The sequence below is a fragment of the Argiope bruennichi genome, chromosome 10 (genome assembly GCF_947563725.1).
Source record: "Argiope bruennichi chromosome 10, qqArgBrue1.1, whole genome shotgun sequence".
Taxonomy (NCBI): domain Eukaryota; kingdom Metazoa; phylum Arthropoda; class Arachnida; order Araneae; family Araneidae; genus Argiope; species Argiope bruennichi.
Genome location: NC_079160.1, coordinates 39,622,885 through 39,638,107, shown reverse-complemented (window position 1 = coordinate 39,638,107; position 15,223 = coordinate 39,622,885). Strand labels below are relative to the sequence as shown.

Below are 15,223 nucleotides of genomic sequence, written 5' to 3'. Positions count from 1 at the left end.
ACAGGATTTGTTGTGGCCGACTGCTATCTTTAGCATTGTCCATCCTTGCATTGACCGATTTGTCAAACTGACATTCTCTTCGAGGTAATTGGCCACAAAGTGGTCAATGACTGTCCTTCTTCCTTATCTACAAACTCTCAAAAAGTTGGTAAAAAACTGACAATTTTTGACATCATGTCCTTCAGAATTTTAAGATTACCTGGTACCATCAGAACTATACTTAAGTCATTATTTATAATTTTCAGGTTTTTTCTTAACTCCGAGATTTCAATACATTCCTTTAAATAGTGGTAAACAGTACCGATTCCTCCACAAATGCTTTTATTTTCCTGCGTTCTTCCAAATCTTTGGAAATATGCAGGAAATCTCCCATGTCCTGATATAATTTGAATTACCAGTGGATGATATCTTCTTATTTTTATTTCTGGATTAGGAATAAAATCGAAAGTCACTCTTCCGTTTTTGGACATATACCATCTGTCAAACCATTGCAGCTTTATTTCTTCTCTTAATTCCCATTTTAAGACACCATTTGATTTGGGGACAACCATATCAACACCCTCTTTCTGTGCCGCCAACTTTGCATATTGATCCGCTTTTTCATTACCATATATCCCAATATGGGCCTTAACCCAATTCAACTCCATCCACTTGTTAGTTTTTACACTTTTTATCTTTTCTTTTATCTTCCATATTTCCTTATTACAATTGTGAGATGATTGTATGGCTTGTAGTACTGACAGAGAATCTGAAAAACAGGCACATCGGACTAGTGGGAGTTTCGAAATAATGAAAGTTGGATTGCAGAGATTCTACTGTAATAAACGTTTCTTCTCCTTTTTTAATAGAATTAAATTTCACCATATATTCTTGTGTTTTGTATGCAGCAACACTAGCTTACACTTAATTTAAAAACGCATATATACTTTCTACGCATATATACGCTTTATTGCCCACCGTAGAATTAAACGGAAATGTTTATTATGTTTTCATTACCTTTTGTTCGCTCTACATGAGAATAGCCGTCAAATAAAAAAAAGTTTATCAAATTATCCGTTAAATCTTTATACCTTATTTAAAAAAAGGGAAAGTTTCTTTTTTTTTCTTCTTCTTTTTCCTTCTTGTAGTCTTTTATCCTTTCATTTTGGAAGTTTAAGTCTCCGTTGTAATCGTGGTTCATAAAGTGAAATTTTCCCAACGAGTAGTAAAGCTAAATGGAGCAGTAAATCCATCGTTTCTGTAGAGCGTGAAGATGTGTAAAAATGATTCGTAGCAAAAGTTACTGGAAAAAATTGTAGCGTGATTCATAAAAATCAAAGGGATCATTTAAAAAATAAAATTATACTGCTTTTGAAATGCTGGTTTAAGAATACTTATTAGAAAGATAAGCGAAAACGACTCACTTTCTCTTGCAATTATTGCTATTAAATAAAAGGGAGAGAATCAGTCTAAAACGGTGTACAGTTAAATAACACTTCTCGGGTCAAAGAAGGATCTAAAATATAAATAGGGTAAAAAATAAAACGAAGGGAAGCTACATACGATGCGTATTAAAAAAAAATCCATAATGAATGTCTTGGTGACTAAGGAAGACATTTAAAGTCATTCCCAGACTATGATGATATTATGCCTTCATTCTTGTAGAAGCTTCACAATCTTCATTATTTGGCATTTAATCTTCAATATATCTACTCTGAATGTATTGGTGGCTAATGAAGACATTTAAAGCCACTCTCAGACTATGATGATATCACATCTTCGTTCTTGTAGAAGCTTCACAATCTTCATTAATTGGTACATATTCTTCATTATCTCTTTAATGAATGTCTTGGTGGCTAATTAAGACATTTAAAGCCACTCTCAGACTATGATGATATCACATCTTCGTTCTTGTAGAAGCTTCACAATCTTCATTAATTGGTACATATTCTTCATTATCTCTTTAATGAATGTCTTGGTGGCTAATTAAGACATTTAAAGTCACTCTCAGACTATGATGATATCATATCTTCATTCTTGTAGAAGCTTCATAATATTTATTATTTGGTACATATTCTTCATTATCTCCATAATGAATGTCTTGGTGGCTAATTGAGACATTTAAAGCCACTCTGAGACTATGATGATATCACATCTTCGTTCTTGTAGAAGCTTCACAATCTTCATTAATTGGTACATATTCTTCATTATCTCTTTAATGAATGTCTTGGTGGCTAATTAAGACATTTAAAGTCACTCTCAGACTATGATGATATCATATCTTCATTCTTGTAGAAGCTTCATAATATTTATTATTTGGTACATATTCTTCATTATCTCCATAATGAATGTCTTGGTGGCTAATTGAGACATTTAAAGCCACTCTGAGACTATGATGATATCATATCTTCATTCTTGTAGAAGCTTCATAATATTTATTATTTGGTACATATTTTTCATTATCTCCATAATGAATGTCTTGGTGGCTAATTGAGACATTTAAAGCCACTCTGAGACTATGATGATATCATATCTTCATTCTTGTAGAAGCTTCATAATCTTTATTATTTGAACCTAATCTTCATTATCTCTACCATGATGATCTTGATGGCTGATAAAGATATTTAAATTATTGTCTAATAATAGAGATATTTAGTGTACATTCTTAGATTATTGGTCTCAGACTGTAATGATATCATATCTTCGTTCTTGTAGAAGCTTCATAATCATCATTATTTGGTACATAATCTTCATTATATCCAAAATGAATATCTTGGTGGCTAATGAGGGCATATAAAATAATTCTCGACTATGATGATATTATGTCTTCATTCTTATTGAAGCACCATAATTTTCATTATATGGACAATTTGAGCAATATTTTGATACGAAGCCAAGTTTCTTGCCCCAGGCTTGGAGAGTTGAGTTATTTTTGCTGTATGTCAAGAAAAAAACGTAGCGGTCTGAATCATTTTAACCTCCAAATTTGAAAAGATTGAAAGATGTTAATCCGAATATGCGGTTACGAACTGCTTATGTTCCATGATGAACTTATTAAATTTTGAATCGGGGAATATTAACATACAGTAAGAAAAATTCGGCATCCCGTCTCTGAAAGTTTCTCTCTGTGCTGAGAAATATTTTTTGAGATTTTCTTTGGGTCCTGATTAAAAAGGATAGCTTAATATTCACAAGGTTATCAGTATTCTCTGGTTAACAGATCGGCAAACTCATTCATTCTCTAGTACCTCCGAGTGCTCTCACACCCTAGTATCCTCGTTCCGTAGTATAAGTTTCTTTAATAATTGTATTGAAGCTTCTGTACAGCGGCCACCATTAGTTACCATAACTAACCTCTTAATATGAATGACCTTTTAGAAAAGGTTTTCAATTACTGACAAAGAAATAAATACTAAAATTGCCTCTGGTTCATTCTTCTGATACTATGTAGCTATGGAGCTTATAGTGATTCTTAAAAAAAGGCATTTCTTATCATTTTCTTTTCTTAACATAAGGATATAATTTGCATTTGCTCAAATTTTTAAATTTTAATAATTGTTGGGGAATGATCAGTGGTTCATCGAATTCTCTCAAAGTTTATTAAGCTGCAGATGTATTCAGTATATCGAGTTTTTTTTTTTAAATCAAATTTGAAATCAGTTTTGTACTAAAAGTTTTTAAAAAATCAAAAATATTTTGCAGCCCAATCTAAATTTTCTTAGATACAGAATCAGACATTTTTTTTTAAATTATAAAACAGCATATTATTTTAAGAATTATAAAGCAAAACGCATTATCAAATTTACAAAAGACAATTACTTAAGAATATTGTTAGAGAAATGTTTCAAATTATAAATGATATGCGATTTTAATTTGAATAAGCTTAAGTGCATAGACTTCGTAAATTCAATAAAAATATAAAATTTAAATTAATCTGAAAATACCTCAAACTTTTTTTGAGGTGCTCCTATGCATTCGCCTACTTTGCATATTTAATAATCCGGTTTTACCTATAGGTGGAAAGCAATTTTTGCACATGTATGCGCTTTTTGTGCCTCTTTCATTTCTTCTCTCTACCTTTATAAACGTTTCAAAGACAGATGAGGAACTGAATGGATTTCATTGGAAGTGAAAAGGAGACTTTCCTTGTCAGTTGGTGGATACGAGAGGGCATTTTAAAGAATTATTTTTAAATTATATTTTTCAGACCAAAATTAAAAAGAAAACGAAAATTTTAGTCAAAGAGTTCGTTGAAATGAGTAGTCGTGTCAACTAGGGAAGTTAACTGCATTTTTCTTAAAGCATATAACAAATGAACATAAATAAATTGTTCTTTTTCAAGCAAAAAGAAAAGAAGGAATTCGAAAAGAAAGTTTCACAAATTTATCGAGGAAAAGAGTGAAAGTTTATTGAAGGAAAAAGGAAGAAATGTTTCAGCTTCGATTAAGTAAATAAAAAAAACTAAATAAACTGTTAAAAGCAACTGTTTCTAACAGGAAACGAATATACTTTTTTCTTTATTTAACTCAAATGATCAAAATTTTTGTTTAGAAAGTAGCACTACTGTACTTAACTCACAAGCGTTAATGTCATTTAAATTGTCATGAGAATAACTCATTGAAGTTAGCCTTGCTTTTTTCGATTTGTGAAGAGGGGGGATCGCTCTGTTCTTTATTTATCTCTGAGTTATTTTTATTAACTGGAAATCCCCCCGGGGGCAATTCGAATAGAGAATGAGATGCTTCCGGTATAGTGGTTGGATCTCGCCACCCTGGTGGGTACATAAATAGGTGGGGGATCTGACTCCTCCCATCGATGACAGGACGTACTTCCTTCGGGAAGTGTTGTAACGTGGCCGGTGATGGCCCTTAGGACTCAATCACAGTTCCACCAACGTTTCTGTGCGGCGGTCCGGTTATTCATTTTTCTTTATCCGTGTGCCTTCGGTCGGGTGGGAGAGCTAGTGACATGACTTATTAACTGAAAATTTTTTATTTAAAGTTTGTAAGAAGGTGTAAGTTTATATTTACAATGTTTTGACATTTTTAAAACTAAACTGCTGATTAAAATTTTTTGCTGAAAATAAAGTTTACATTTAGAGTTTTCGAAAGCATCATAATAAAATGATCATATAAGAAAAGATTTGTTCATAATATGATTCAAAATAATTATTTAAATAAATAAAAATTTAATGCACCTTGTTTTTAAAACGTACTAATAAAAAATAAAGTAATTTCTTCTATCCTCATGAAGATTTATAAACCAAAACAGATTTTTCTGAAAATTTATCCATAGAAATTCCTAAATTCTTACAAGTAATCCTGAAACATTTGTGATTGTGAATTTTTAAAATTCACAATCACAAATTTTCAGGGCAATATGTATGAGGTTAGAAATTTATACGGAACTAGGAGAAATTATTTTATGCTTCCCATTCAGTTTTAAAAACGTGGTATATAATTTTTTTTTGTTTTGTTTTGTTTCATTTGTTATTTTCTACTTTTTAGGTTTGTGTATGTGAAATTCTGCAATCGATTTAAAACAAATTTTATTACTGGCTGTAGTTAATGGCGGAATTTGCCTTTAACAAATGAGATATCAAGTTAATATTGTACTATTATCTAACTCTCATTATATTTGAAGTTTCAAGGCTGTAGCTCATTCTAGAAGTTGGTTTACAACCGACTTCAAGATTTGTACCGAAACGAAAGACAAGAAAGATAGTTAATAGAAAACTGTTAAAATGATTACGGCAGTAAAATTAGCTTAGTAAAATCCTAATTTATAATGAGTCTTCCCCTTGAAAAAATAAAGGATAATTTGCTTACATGTCTTCAAAATGATCAAAATGGCAATTACTATTTTTTTTAAGAAAAAGAACGCTTGTAAAATAATTACATGAGTACTACATTCTTTTATTGATACTAGATGTCTCTGGTAACCCACCGTTACCTTTAATAATGCTTAATTGAGTCATGTTAAAGCCTTTGATGAGTTACATCGTATTCCAATGAAGGAAAACTTCTCTTCTATTTTCAATTATTTGTATTTCTTCTAACTTTTAATATATATTTCTCCAATTCGAAATTTGTTAGTAACTCAATAGTTAAAACGAAATTGTGATATTATTGAATCGTTAATAAAGGGAATATTTAAGAAAAGAAAACACAGTACATAATTTCTCACATAACAAACTCTTTATTTTCTCACTTTTTTTACAACTGATGAAAATGAAATGATGAGATGATATAACTAAAATTTCGATCAAATGATGACAAATGAATGAATAATTACAAGCCAAGGCTATTTGGCGACAGGAACACACGAAGAAAACGAGAAAAATCATTACAACAGATTGTAAAAACCGATTTTTATAATTTCGAAAAATTGAAAAAATGAAAATCAGGGAATTTGAAAAAAAGAGACATTAAATCAAACTTACTATTGATTTTTTTTGTTGATTATAAGAGATGAATTAATTCTCATATAGGTGTTTTCGATAATGATTAGTTCTAATTAGTTATTCAATTCAACAGCTAATTTATAATTATAAGTAATTTATATTCGAAATAAATTATATTACAGAAAGAATGTATTTTAAAAAATGCATTATATTACAGAAAGAATGTTAACTCGAACCATGACGGTTTGACATTCTAAGAGGTTAAATTTTACAATTATTTAATACATGCCTTAATTTATTTAAGACTATTTTCTGAATTTGTGACATTATTTATTGATTATACGCGTTAATGTATATAAAATCTAATTAGTCTTGACGATACTCTTCTAAATAAGAATAATAAAAAGTCATTAAGAAAGTCATTATCCTTGTATGACTTAACCATCAAGATACGGAGAAATTAAAATTCATAATTAAATTCTGAACATCTACCGCATATCCTTATTTAAAGAAACTTAGTAATAATGCAAAAAAACATAATCAAAATTAGGCGTTTCGCTAGTAAAAAGCGGATCTCAATTTAAAAGCTAAAAGACAATTAAGAAATCTTCCGTTTGAGTTTTAATTGATTTTAAACTATGACATCTAGAGCGTGAAATTTCCTGAAAAGCGAAACTTTGTAATATTTTCTATCGAGTTGATGAGGCATGTAGATGATATCAATTTTAGATACACAACACGTTTCCCATAGAAATCTCTTATAATTACTGCCTAGATCTTTCCAATTTACCATCGTAAACGGACATTGACTATACCATTGCGGATATGTATTGATGCGAGTAATTGATTTAAGGCAAGTCCTAATGAGGTCAACTAATCAAGCACATGACGATGACTAGTCAAACAACCATAACCACGCTATTTTACAAATGAGAGCAATTATTCAATTTACGCAGCAACGATGGCCTGGATCACAACATCATTGGACTGAAGTGATTCTGACTCATATAGATTTAATTAAAGATGATTTCTTTGGCTTTTTTAAAATCCGCCCAATCCGTATCCAAGTTGTCGGAGAGCGTAAGCTGTAGGATATACCATGGAGGCTTGAGGAATGTATCCATTGCTCCTATAGGAAGGTGCCTTGAAAGCCCCCATATTTTGGTTGAGGGATCGGGTGAAGGCGTTGACATTGAAGTTTTGTCCAGTTCTGAGAGCAGGGGCGACTCCAGATAATTCAGCACCATATCCTGGAACTAAAGTTACAGTGAATTAATATTATAAATGTCATTTGATGTGAAATAACTCGAAAGTTAATGTTACATGAAAAGGATTTAGAGCAAAAATTCTAGATAGAAAGATGTTTTTTTATGGAAATGGAATTATAAGACCATTTTGTAGTTTCTATAGATTTTAATTTAAAGTTTTAAGTAAAATTTATTCGGTTTAATTTAGTTTAATTTATTTATATTAAATAATGCCTCGTTTTGAAGATGAACGAACATTTTATCTTCGTACAGAATCTCATTATTTTGCCACAGTAAAAGAACGATTTGGGGGACAGAAATTATATTAAGTAATTTTTTGTGCGTGACAAGAATTAAAAAAATGTGAAAGTTAGATTTTTAAATCAGGTTATATATAGTTTTTGCCATTTTATCCATACTTTTCATTGAAATATGATGAGTTTTAGATCTGGTAAATCTGTTTTGTATATTCTTCAGAGACTTAGTAGAGGATGGTTTCTTTGTATAGTCTAAATTTTTTAACAGACAGTGATAAAGATGTAAATTTAATATAAATTTAACTAAAAACCATTTTTAAACCTTTCCGTTTATTCTAGAGTGAGCAAAAAAAATTTTTATTTCAATTATTTTCTATACTTTAATCTTGAGAGTCATTGTTCCTCAAATTTAATGCTAGATAATGCCACTAGTGTAGAATCAAAATACAATTTTATAATAACAACTGATTATTAAATTCCGAACTTATTAAAATAGTGTATTGAAACCAAGAATGCTTAAGTGCATAAAATTTCAAATGTCTCGCTCATCAGGTATCGAGTAAAAAAAAATCGATTAATAGTTCCATCTTTACAAATCTAACACGTTTAATTAAATTAAAATACTTAAAAAATAGTTGAACGATTTTTACAGTTTATTTATCTTTAAAATAATACATTTAACTTTTTGGAATTTCACTTTTAAATATTTAGATTGTAGCAGCGGCCTACAAAAAGGATTTTTCTCAAATAAGACCACCAGGTTTTTTAAGCGCAATTAAATTTCTTTTGCTCTTCTTTTTCCTTTCCTTTGATCATTTTGTTTCTTTAAGTAATTTTATATTAAATATAAAAAATTAAAAATAAAATTATTAAATACTATAAAATTTGGAGGTCGAATGAAATAATGCAATACGCCACCACCATAATCTCCTTCAGTTGGTTTTTCCACAAATTTGAAAGAACTTTTGCTTGATGCCATTTAAAACTCTTAAGGTATTTCATCTGGAATATGAATTGATCAGAAACATGGGCATAAACTTCCAGGGTTAAATGTTTTCTGAGGTATTTATATCATTAATAGCAAATTTTTTTTGCAAGAGATGGTGATTTTCATCAAGAACTCTTTGGACGATATGTCTCATGTAATGAAAAGGCCGCGGTGGCCTAGTGGTAAGGTCTCGGCTTGTGAACCGTAGGGTTTCAGGTTCGAGACCTGATTCCACCGAAGAACCGTCGTGTAAGGGGGTCTGTTGCACCGTTAAATCTGTCATGCCAAATGTCCTCCCGCTGGTGTGGTTGTGGAGAGTGGGGTGCCAGCTCAAGTGTCGTCCTCGTCATCTGACCGCGGTTCAAAATTACGAGGTCCGTCCCAAAATAGCCCTAGTGTTGCTTTACAACGGGACGTTAACTAAACTAAACTAAACTCATGTAATGAAAATGTGAAGGATGATATGCCTCAGATATATGATGAATGCAACAATGAGGACCTACCTTCGAAAAGTTTCTGGTTATATTTGGAGAGAGCTTCGTTTCCTTGGGCATTTTTCAAATAATCAGCAAGTCGGAAGTTGGTATCTCCAACGCTGTCTGGGATTTGTCTGTACTGGGAACCAGAGTTAAGGCCTGTATCGTGGGCGCTGTTGGTGGTGATAGTTTTGGTTGTTGTGACAATTTTGGGGTGGTTTCCTTCTTCATCATCGTAGTGGTTGTGGCTAGTGCTGTGGTGGCCACCATGCTCGCCAGGAGTGTAGCTTGCTTGCCCTGATATATTTAAAACAAATAATCAAGATTTTGTAATCTGCACAAAACATTAAACTTTTTTGGAAAACCATTAGCCACTGTAGTCTTCCTTCGCTTTTATAAAATGAGAACTTTGAAGTTAAATTCCATAAAATAATCGCATAGTATTCCATAAATATTTTTTTTAATTTTTGGAAAACAAATTTAAAGCGTTTTGTATTCAGTACAATTTTAAGTTCTTATCAATCTTCCTTCAAATTATGTTTCCCGTGTCTGAAGCTCTAGCAAAATTACGATTGTTCTTTAAAGCGAATTATTTTGAAATTCTAAATTCCAAATACGTAATTTTCTTAAATGAAGACGAAAACTGATAAACAATGAAAATATCAAAATATTCAAATATGTATAAACGCGTCCAAAGAATAATGCTTTATAATGTAATAAAGGAGAAAAATGCCTAAACAGTTCAAAAGAGCATATATGGAGTTAGTATGCTATCTCAGTGGGCTGATTTAATGATTTTGGTTTGCAGTTTTTCAATATTTTCACTTTTATCACCTGCAACTTTTAACATTTTAAGTCTTTAATCAGTTTACTGATATTCGTTTTGATAAGAAATATATTAATTTTTTTTTCTTATGGGAATATAATAAATAATTTATAATATCATATATGGAAGAATGCTGAATTCGTCTTAGTTCTTACTAATATTTTTTTTATTTACTATTTCTTTTTGGAAAGGAAAATGTTCTTAAATCGCGATCTAAAGGAAACCGATATGGTCTAGTATTTAAAGGCAAAAGTTAATTATTTAAAATTATAACCATAATAGTGTGAAATTCATTATTACCTCCTTGCCCATAAGCTTCATTGCTTCCATAATTTCCATAACCATATCCATTTCCACCACTGCCATATCCGCTACCTCCACTACCGTATCCGGATCCTCCGCTGCCATATCCGCTACCACCACTGCCGTATCCGGCTCCTCCGCTGCCATATCCAATACCACCGCTACCATATCCAGATCCTCCGCTTCCATAACCGGATCCTCCGGTTCCTCCGGTACCATATCCCATTCCTCCGCTACCATATCCGCTACCTCCAATGCCATAACCACTAACTCCAACTCCGTATCCTGATCTTGCGATCGCATATCCGTTTCCTTTGGCATATCCGCTAGCTCCTCTGCCATATCCACTGCCTCCGCTGCCATATCCGCTGCCTCCACTGCCATATCCACTACCTCCTTGACCACTTCCATATCCACCGCTGCTACCTCCATAACCATGACCACTGCTTGATCCGCCATGACCTGTTCCATGTCCGGCAGAAGATTCACCTTCACCGTATCCTTTGCCCCTTCCGGCTCCAGTGGATTTGCTAGTACTCTTGCTGGTGCTGGAACTCTTGCTGCTCGATCGTCCTAAATTGCCTCCTAAATCGAAACCACCTTCATAAGACAATATGGCATCTTCTCCACCGCCATATCCGGATCTTGCAATGCCATAACCAGGACCTCCGTTGCCGTACCCGCTGCCTCCCTGTCCATTTCTGTATCCTCCACTGCTACCTCCATAACCATGTCCACTGCTAGATCCGCCATAGCCGGTTCCATGCCCGGCAGAAGATTCTCCCTCACCGAGTCCTTTACCTCTTCCGGATCCAGTGGATTTGCTAACACTCTTACTGGTGCTGGAACTTCTGCTACTGGATCTTCCATGGCTGCCTCCATACTCTACGCCATCATCGTAAGACATTCTGCTGGCCTCGGATTGGAGATCCAGGTTTCCTACTGGGATTTTGTACACGATGAAATTGTCATCTTCGCTAACTTTTTCAGGCTTCTTGGCACTTGTTATCGAAGCCGACAGCAGGACCACTGCACACTGTTAGAAATGAAACCAGAATTATAATTATGAATTTTTCAGCCAATGTCATATTCAAGGAAACTATTTTCTAATATTGGTGGTATTTCTAACATTTCTGGTTTGCATCATTATCAATCAGAGTATTTTTATTCAAGTTATTTTTTATGTGTCTTCAAAAAACATGATGAATATGTAGTTTTCTTTAACATTTTATGGCTAAATTCTTTCTATATTGATATTGTAACGAAACTTGCTCTAATTTGGCGCGGACTGAATGGCTCAGTGGTAGAATGCTATGAACTGAAAGCGACAGTTCGCAAATATGTATCAGACTGTAGGCAAGTTGCCTAAAAATTGTTTTGTTATTGATATACTTTATGTTATTTTTCGTTTGCTCTAGAATGTTCTTATAATTTCTGTATATTTCTAAATCTCGAAAAATCTAGTCATTTGTCTTGTGGATTAAAAGAGATGTAAGGTTTAATTCCTTGAATAATATCTCGAGTTGAGATTAGTGAATGTTATCTTTGACTCTAGTTATCAAACTGTTTATCTACACTAAGTTCATCCACTCGACAATATAATGAAATCAAAATTTATAAGCAGTACTCATTTTTTGGTATGAAATATTAAATTATTTCGTAGAATGTTTGTTCCATAAAAGTACGAGTTCATTACAAAACTAAATATTCTTTTTGTCATAAATTTAGTTTCATTTTAAGATTCCTTAATTCCCGTAAAGATTATAAAGTTAAGATTTTACCTAACAATTATATTATATCAAACATTTTCTATGTGTGCCAGCGACTAATTTAAATTAACTTTTCACAATGAAGTTATAGAATAAAAAGCATGTACAAAAGCATAGAATAAAAAGCATGTTGTGTCATTTATCATGTGTATTGAATGGAAAGAACCTGAAGCATAAATAAACTATAATAAATATCTTTTTAAATTACTCGTTCATAAATAGAATGACTTGATTCTGAACGATTATAATTATTTCTATTTAAGTCAACCGGATATATTTAGAGAGGAAAATGAACAACTGGATTATAGAACTTTTAACCATTCTACAATTCAATATTCTGGGACTGCAAAGTCATAGAAGACAATCAAGCAAGCGGAACTAATTCTCTTCTATTAGCAAAATCATGAGAGGGAAGAAATAGACTTATTTCAAAAATTCATGCGGAATTACTTGTGGTATGGATAATCTTAAAATTCTTTTTATCATATTAGCAAACGCCATCATTTGCTGTTTTGTTCAAAATTTCTTATTTTTGGATTAGTTTTAAAATTAGATGTTGTCTTTAATTTTTTCTTAAGATATCGATTTTTATCTGGAAATCTATATATAGTATTAGTTTATAATAATTTAAAGCCTTAAAAAGTGCACGCAATTCTAATTATTTTGATTAACTTTTATTTTTATTTTTTGTAAGAAAAAGTTTAAGAATTGCATAGCATCCAAAACGTATTTTACTAGCCAAAAATAATGTTATTAATGCTAAAGACTTGATAAAATATAAAGCAATGCTTTAAAAGTTTCAGTCTTTAATTGACTGAATCATCTTTCTCAGTTTCATGTTTAATTCAATAGCAGATAAATCATTTATATATACAAATTCTCGGCTACTATAATGTTCTTAAGAAAAAATTTGATGAAATGAAAAAAAATTAATTTAGGCATTTTAAAAGTTAATTTTTTAAACCTTAATGATTTTACATAAAAATAATCTTGCGCTTAGAAGATGAAAACAATATTTTTAGATCATAATTTAATCAGAAAATCAGAAAATCCTATATTTCTTGCATTAATTGTTCTGAATATTTAAATCTGAAATTCTCCTATTAAAAGAGCATGTACTTTGTTTACTTTTATATGTTAGATCATAGCATGTATTGTTTCTTTTTAGAAAACTGATATTATTTTATATATTTATTACTTTAATTTAAAAAATTTTCTTTGTTGAAAAAATTACTGTGAGGTGACATATAAAAATATAGACACCCATTTTAAAATTTAGATTTGCATAAAACTTTACCATTAACTTCACCTTTTATTTCATAACTTTATAATACACCTTTGTAGATTTTTAAAAACTACATTATTTCACAAAAGTTTATTTTGCACATTTATTTATTGAAATTATAGAGGAATCGCTTTAACCGAAGTACTTATATATTATTAGAAACTGCTAAAATTTTAAGGACAGAAATATAGGTGAAACTAAAATTAAATGCATTTATTACAAATATTAAAATTGAAATTTATACAGCAAATCTATAATACAATATATATATATATATATATATATATATATATATATATATATATATATATATATATATATATATATATATATATATATATATATATATATATATATATTATAATTTATTATATAGCTGAAATAAAGTATTAGTATGAAAGAAAAAAAAATCATTTCCGTATTATATATCTAGAATCAGTTTACTGACACTGATTTCAATTTAAGGAATTTTTTATATCCAATTTCTAACTAAATTTTTTTGTCATTAATTGAATAATTTTTTGTATTTGTTATGAAAAATAAAATCCGTAAAAGTGAAACAATATATGTTGTAGATATGTACAAAAATCACACTTTTGTCTCTCTTTCTATATATGTTGCTTGAAAGTATGATTTAAAAGATATTTATTCTCAATTCTTTAGCAATATTTATTTTAATATAATTTTTTTTTTTTTGCTTTTCATTCCAATGGTAATTTTTAATTATTTAATATAAGTAAATAGGCAATTTACATTCAACATTAGTTAAGATTAAACTTGCAAAAATGTAGATAGTAAAAACTTAAAATATTATTTTCCTGATTAAGCATGCAGTTAAATTCAATTTAAAAAGAATGATTAAGAAAATACTAAAACTTAAAATAATACACTTTCATCTTTAAACCATTATTTTGAAAATGATTTAGTAATACTAACAATAATGGTAGTTAACTTAAAATATTTAAACTTTTTATTAAATACTTTAAAATTTTAGTTTCTTTATACCATTTACTAAAACTTACCAAAGCAAAAGCAATCTTCATGATAAAGTAAGGTTCCAAATTTCGAATGCGTTCAACTATATAAACAAATCCTCTTGAAGTGAGCTATTCAAATGGAAGCTGATGACAGGAGTGATTTCTCCAAGCGATGCATCAGTATATATAGGTCCCGAGCACGTCAAACGACTTGATTCGAACGTTCGATTTTCCTCTTGGAGAAGGAGATGACAGAGGCATTCTTTTTTTATCTTTTAAATATCGAGTTTTTAAGCGGAAATTCACTAATTATAGTAGTTGTTGCGCTTCCTTTCTGGGGATGACAGCAAAATTAAAGTTGTTGTTATCCGATTTTTGTTTTTTTGCAAATTGAAGTATGAAAAAAAAGTATTATAATCTACAAAATAACCTCAAGGAATCTTTACAATTCAGGGTTTTCCGAGTCAACAAAATTCATCTTCACAATCTCTTATACCAAGTATAGAGAAAGTTTTCTAATCGTTTAAAATAATTGAACTAGAGATTTTGATTTCCACATTTCAGAGATTTTCAAGTCCATAAAACTTATTTTCACTTTCTCATACCAAGTATAAAGAAAGTATAGTAATCATTAAAAAAATTTTGAATTGGGGATTTTGATCTCCATTCTTCAGACGTCATCGAGTCCGAAAAACATATTTTTGCCATTATGT

At 30.7% G+C, this 15,223-nt stretch overlaps 1 protein-coding gene across 1 annotated transcript; it reads right to left on the bottom strand.

Annotated features, from left to right (window-relative positions):
- Nucleotides 1-6,602: 6,602 nt before the first annotated feature.
- On the bottom strand, nt 6,603-14,648 carry LOC129987501 (uncharacterized). Its single transcript, XM_056095475.1, has 4 exons — nt 14,556-14,648; nt 10,477-11,515; nt 9,378-9,647; nt 6,603-7,638 (listed from the first exon to the last, which is right to left on the bottom strand). Exons 1-4 carry the CDS (start codon nt 14,574-14,576, stop codon nt 7,424-7,426), a joined length of 1,545 nt encoding a protein of 514 aa, XP_055951450.1. The 5' UTR covers nt 14,577-14,648; the 3' UTR covers nt 6,603-7,423.
- Nucleotides 14,649-15,223: the final 575 nt, after the last annotated feature.

Excerpts from the sequence above, each read along its gene's own strand:
- LOC129987501 (XM_056095475.1), bottom strand. The coding sequence starts at position 14,576 with ATGAAGATTGCTTTTGCTTTG. Across the intron at positions 11,516-14,555 it reads TGAAGATTGCTTTTGCTTTG|TGTGCAGTGGTCCTGCTGTC; the intron begins GTAAGTTTTAGT and ends CATTTCTAACAG. Across the intron at positions 9,648-10,476 it reads TGAAGCTTATGGGCAAGGAG|GGCAAGCAAGCTACACTCCT; the intron begins GTAATAATGAAT and ends TAAATATATCAG.